Source organism: Amblyomma americanum, chromosome 1 (assembly GCF_052857255.1).
Source record: "Amblyomma americanum isolate KBUSLIRL-KWMA chromosome 1, ASM5285725v1, whole genome shotgun sequence".
Classification (NCBI taxonomy): domain Eukaryota; kingdom Metazoa; phylum Arthropoda; class Arachnida; order Ixodida; family Ixodidae; genus Amblyomma; species Amblyomma americanum.
In genome coordinates, this window is record NC_135497.1 from 307,761,725 (window position 1) to 307,767,963 (window position 6,239).

The 6,239-nt window shown below is 47.3% G+C and overlaps 1 protein-coding gene across 1 annotated transcript; it reads right to left on the reverse strand.

Annotated features, from left to right (window-relative positions):
* Positions 1-575: 575 nt before the first annotated feature.
* Positions 576-5,372, reverse strand: LOC144098469 (uncharacterized). The gene is made up of 3 exons (XM_077631158.1): positions 4,982-5,372; positions 2,989-3,164; positions 576-660 (listed from the first exon to the last, which is right to left on the reverse strand). Exons 1-3 carry the CDS (start codon positions 5,336-5,338, stop codon positions 606-608), a joined length of 588 nt encoding a protein of 195 aa, XP_077487284.1. The 5' UTR covers positions 5,339-5,372; the 3' UTR covers positions 576-605.
* Between the last annotated feature and the right edge of the window lie 867 nt (positions 5,373-6,239).

A 6,239-nucleotide genomic window follows, 5' to 3' on the forward strand; every position in this document is an offset into this window, starting at 1 on the left:
GTATTCTAGCACTGTCCTATAATTACGCGCAACCAACACACAAAGGTTTTTCCGTCTCAAAATAAGCAAAAAGACTCATATACACTCAGTAGCGCAAGAACAACAAACTACTTACAGGATAAATGGCGTGGCCGCTGGCGTAATGCCTGCTAAGCGAAAACTGCCGCAAAATATCCGTGGTCCTCCCCTTGACAGACATTTAGGTCTGAAGTGGGCGATGTCGAGAGCTTTGAACCGTAATTATTATGGCCTGGTGGTGGATACTTCGGAGAATCTATCTGTGATTACTCTACGCCAACATTAACAGAGCTTCGTTTCACTGAATACTTGTCCACCATGTATGCTATGGACTATGTCTTCCATGTAACCTCTCTAAGCATTTCTACAGCCAGCTTTAGGCGCTTTTTTGTGAGTCAATAACCCCTTAGAAAACCACAGCGCAATGCTCATAGAGCGCTGCTTGGCTGCGAAAGTAATAAAGAAACCGCATATGCGTTCTGTTGATTTATTAACTTTCAAAATTCCTGATAATAGTATACAATAGAGAAATAGCAAAAAAAACATCAAAATATCAAGTCTAAACTGCCGAAACTTATCTCCGGGGCTCATGAGGACACATCAAACATGCTCTGGATGTCCACAAACTTCCGGGCCAGCAGTCTGCAAAATGCAGAAAAAGGAGTAAGGGCGGTGAATCAACCGAGGGGACTCCAACACTAAGAGTCCGTACTCAAACCATTTACGCCTGCGATCTCCGAGGCTGGTGTGGTTGTTTTACAAAGCGAGACACAGGGGTACAGTTCCAGTCAGCGTGATGCAACCTCAGAAATGGCAGCCGCTCCTTCAGTTACACTCCCCCCTGATGCCACAACGCAAGGGCTTTCGCCACTGAGTCTTGGATACACCATATGTGCCGCTGTGGAATGAAAGTATTCTTCAGCATTCGAGGACATTCCCTCGATTGCTTCTTGCCGTTACTTTCTTCAGTACTCCATGTGACAGTAAAATAACGGGCGTGATAAGCGACGAACATAAATGAGCCGCGCCATTTATAAAATCTGTTCTGGTGGCCACGACGCTGTGTACAGTCTACGTAAGCAAAGGCTCTAGCGTGGGGATTTCGTACTTAGGATGGACATTGAGAACAACTCGATCCAACTTTTGCTCTCAGTAAAAACCAATTTATCGCTGTGTCGATATTAGGCCAGCAGCAAAACACGCACTTATTGCAGAGAAAATTGTATCTGAAAATTTCTCGCCACCCGATTCAAACTTGTACCGTCAAGAACAAACTCCGTGATCAATGTTTTGTAGTGAACAGCAATGCTGCCCAGCCTCAGAGATGCGGAAAAAATTAACGGATTCGCGCGTCCCACTTTGCTCGCGAATGCTGGAGAGGACAAAAATAGCAGTGTTTGATTTTTTGCACTTTTCTAGATAATAAAGCTTCCCATTTAGAGTAAATGAAGCCTCTTTTCATACCAACAGGTTAATTCATCCATACAGATAAACATTACTTAGTCTGGTATGTCTCTTCACCACTTTTCGCCCACATCCCTCGACTGCCGTATTGAGCGGGCCACATTTAGAGAGATACGAGCCTCGTCACAAAGCATGAGGTTGCCGCCGCTAGAATGACTGCGCTAATGAGCCAGGGATGGCAGTTCCAAATCACTGCTGTGTCGCTTAGAGTGCGGTAACACTAAGTTCCTCGCTAGCGGAAACACCGTCTTGTCGGGGGATTAAACCTCGGAGAAGAAATAAACGCTAATCAAACGCTTAACACTAGTCAGTGGGTTTCGAACACGAGGCTGCACGGACCGCTTCCTTGGCCACTTCATTACATCACTACGCCATCACCGCGATGTGGCTCGGGCGCGCTACTTGTTGACTGTACCTGCAACCGAAAATGCCGCGTGCTATACTGGAATCCTTTCTCGCTTTGCTTTGCAAGTCATCGTCTTCGTGTGCCTACAGTCCTGCCCATTGAATCCAAAAACCGAATCCGAAGTGAACAATGAAATCCTTGCGCACCAGATTCGCATTGCGATTAAGTAATTCACTGAGGAAAACGCCGTCTTGTCTGGGGTTTCATTGACGGAAGAGCTACTTGGCACAGGTCCCTGATGCCAAAATAAAGAGAGCAAAATCTCCGCTTTAGTCCTGTAGGCGAGAGCAGGGAGAGACAAAAGACTCACATATAACGAGAAACGGGATATAACGAAAGTTTTTGATGTGCTCGTCTTTACTTCTTTAGCGGAGCCGAAAGAGCACGTGCTTTCGCATTTCCTCCGCATGAATACAATTGATCGCCCTAAATTTAAAGCCCGCTTTAAACCCGGCAGCGCTGTCACCAAGATTAACGCATAGCCGACAATTCTGAAAAAAAAGCATTTTTGAATACCTTCAATATTTGCATAGCAGTAACTTCTAAAAAATTTTTTCCGAGAATGTTGGCCACCGAAGGCACACAAAGAGAAGGGAATGTGCTAAAGCACCTAAGTCTCTCGCTTACATTATGTAAATCTGTGACTAATTTTTTTTGTTGACAACAGCGGTTTAAACAATTGTCATGAGGTCATGAGGAACTTGTCACAATGCACGACACGATTATTCTGCGTATGATGTGGCAACCATCGAATATTGGAGGATGCTCTGGACAAAGCGCGATTCGAAACAGCGAAAAGCCTGTTTGTTCCTCCGCCTTCCACTCGAGCCGCGAAGCGACACCCACTCTCAGGTTTGCCGAAAGGCTCGAAATAAAACTGCATAGTTTTTGAGTTCGAGGTGGCACTTGAACTTTTTCCTTTTCCCCATTCACTTTAGCCAACAAAAATATTTAACTGGCACACATTAGGTTTTTTATATGTTGCACTGCGGATACCAACAATGTTCACCATGACTCGCACAATACTTTTCGCCATGAAATAGTGCACGATGTAACGTCATGAATGGCATTTGCGGTTTCGTTGTCAGATGAACACCTACGAGGCAAGACGGAGTGCACAGGCGTGCCATTTGCGGCAGCGGCTGGCAGGGGCGGAGGCCCTCCTAGCTACAGCATCCGGGATGTCATGGCGGCCCATGGCAGCCTGGGCCTTTGCCTGCGGAGTCTGCACCGCACAGGCGGCGATGCGGGAGCCCCAAGTCGATGTCTTGCTCCACTGGAAACGAGTTCGAGGACTGTGTCATTGGCTGCAGCCGATAAGATATGTGCAATAATGTTGAGGTAAACGAAGAGGCGCTATTATTTTGGGTTCGTAAGCGTAAATAACCAAACACTTGCGCTTTAAAACTGGCTCAGCGTAAGGGAAGCTAGAATCGTGCGTGAGCACAGAATTTGTGATTCATGTAAACTGTTCACCGATATGGTGAAGTTTATAAGGGCAAGCATGTGCCGATGTATAATTACGAATTTAAGACATCTCTACTTGGCCTCAGTTGTCATACCACATGGTGTAACGACAACTGCACATTCAGAGTTTTTGCGATAACAATTACAAGAAATGAAGACAAATATATAATTGTCCTGAATTACATAGCCCCTGTTCTGCATCCACCTTCACATTGAGATACAACAGTGTTTAGAGATGCACTGTCGCAGGACGAGCGCAGTTGTGTGTTTGCCTCTCGCGTACTCGTCGAAGGCACACATTCATTATAGCAATGTAAAAACAGCAGATGATACAGAATGCTCCGTTACCAGTTCAGTTTTCAGTGTCGGCGGGCCTACAAAACGAGACCACGATCACTGTTTGATCATGCGAATATGAATGACTGATTACAGAAAAATTGATTACCACCTGGAAGGATGCAGTCGTGTTAGCGAAATGGTTTGAAGAAACGACTATAGCACTGTAACCATTTTTCAGTGAGAAGACACGCAAAATGAAATGCCGCGTAACTGACGCGACGTTCGTTTCTTTTTGCTCTTCGTGCGACGCCATCACCAATGGCATCGCGGAGCTACGAAAACTAACGCGCGTTGCCATGCCGGAACTGATTATATTAATCCTTGCACAGGCAGCCAGGTGGCGAGGAATGACGTTCAGTTGCGAAATTCGACGCCATATGTCACCATTATCCATGCCTTCAAGGTTATAACGTGACCATTTCAAACACGACAGTTTGAAATACGTTTTTTTAAAGCGCCAGATGTTAGGGCTCCAGTTCGATGCGTGCCGCGTCGCTGGCATTGTCCCTAACAAAAATGACATGACGTGAGGTATGCTCCACTGTAAGGAAATGCTGATTCGCTAGAATGCTGATAACTGATTGCACAGTGGGTGACAGTCGCGCTCTACCTCTCTTTCTTCATCTCCTTTACCCCGTGCTTTATTGTATACGTTCCACCGAACCTTATAAGGGCATCAGTGCTTGGCTCCCCTACTGTACGCCCCACGAAATTCCACACGCATACCTGCACACCCCGTGACAGGTGAACGCTCGTAACTTCTCCAGCACTGTCAGCAATAGGCGCTGCTACCCTTTGCTGCGAACAACACCTGCATCCCACTGTTCCCCTCCAGGTGTAGCTCAAATTCTATTTATTACAGCAGTAACCGTCGGGTCTGTTTTTTTTCGTGTGCATATTTTACCGGTCAAGTCCCTCCTCTTCTTTCAAATGCACAGAGGGCGCTATCCTCAGCAGCCTGCAAGATGCTAGCTTTTCCTCCTCATGCAAGACATGCTACACCCATATCACTTTGTCCTTCAGAAGCCTATGGCTAGCGAGGAGTTGGTTCGAAGCGATGGACGTGAAAACAAAATTACATTGCCTGCAAGTGCTGTTCGAAAGGGAGTACCGTCTGGCATACTATCTAACTACAACTGGTGGCACCTGCATACGCTCGTGTTGGGAAGGTTCAGCCCTTTCGAACACGCGCACTGACCCTTGAATAAAAAAGTTCGGAGAAGCACTTGACAGAATAATTCGAACAGCGCATGAAAGCAAACAAAGAAGGCTAAGAAGCAAGCTCACCGTGCGTGTCGCTGGGGGCACGGCTGACAGCTGCGCCCGGTACGATGCATTCCCGCACATTCGCTTCTCGGAGCCTAAGCGCCCCTTGTGGTAGTCATTGTTGTGGTGGTAGTCATCAGCGCCTTGTTCTCCGATGGTCAGTGTGAGGCGTCGGTCGGAGGCCACATAGCGCTTGGCGACCTCGGCGACCGGTAGCTTCCCAGCTGACCGCGTGACGCACGTTGCGATGTCCCGGCTCCTCTCACGGCAGCAGTCAGCTCCTTGTCCATGGTCACCCTCTATCGCGAGGTGGAGACCGGAACCAGTTGTATGCAGCTGAGCAGTGGGCCGGTCAGGACTGCTTGGGTAGTCGCACATAGCTCTGTGTTCCCTCACGAAACAACGGTTCTAAAAAAACATGGCGTGCGTTCTATGTCTCGCGCGGCTCGAGCGGTAGACTCGAGAGGAACGAAGACCTCGGGAGGGTTTTCTTTGTCCTTCATCCCGTTATTTTACGCGCGCGCAAGAAAACGACAGTTATGACACCCATATTTCGGAGGTCACAGGGCCCGCATTTTATTTGAATGCAGGTAGCCATTTGACGTCTAACATCGCGGAACTTGAGCAGGCCTTTGTCGTAAAATTTCTCTCGAGACACTCAAAAGATGGAGATGTTAGAATGTAATCGACGTGGGATTCCGAAAGGAATATGAAGAAATAGACGAGCGACGAAGAAAACTTGGAAATATTATTCTTCTGCATGGATGTGCTTCAAACTGGCCAATCCTCCACCATGGGTAACTGTCATAGCTTCAGAGACAAAAACAGCGCTGTTTTTCATGGCAGCTCCGAAAGGAAAAGGAAGAAAGCAGAGAAAAAGCACGGTGTAGTTTTCCGCGAAGCCCGCAGCCGCTCCTCACTTAGCGTTCGTTGCTTTTAGATCTCCGGCGTATGTATCCAGATGAGCTTGGACGAAGTTTAAGGCGTGAAAGTAGTAGAAAGATAGGGAGATGTTTGAATCAGCGTGAGAGAGGCAGGGACAGAGATAGCTTTGCAGTGCAATATACTCAGGGGCGCCTTAAATGCGACTACCTTGACTGCTACTCAACCGTGAGGTAGCGGAAATATGTATAATGATGGATAGTAGATGCAGAAGTGCGAATATGTACAAGCACATCAATAATTCCCCGTATTCCTTTGCGCGGCACATCACCAGATACTGGCGCACACCTCACCACCACAGTAAATACCCAGCGGTGACGGCAGTTTAAGGGACCTC

Bases quoted from the DNA above. Each gene is read 5' to 3' on its own strand.
- LOC144098469 (XM_077631158.1), bottom strand. From the start codon at position 5,338: ATGTGCGACTACCCAAGCAGTCCTGACCGGCCCACTGCTCAGCTGCAT. The intron at 3,165-4,981 runs GTGAGCTTGCTT...ACTCGTTTCCAG, and splicing joins TGCCCCCAGCGACACGCACG to TGGAGCAAGACATCGACTTG. The intron at 661-2,988 runs GTAGGTGTTCAT...TGCATTTTGCAG, and splicing joins TGTGCACTCCGTCTTGCCTC to ACTGCTGGCCCGGAAGTTTG.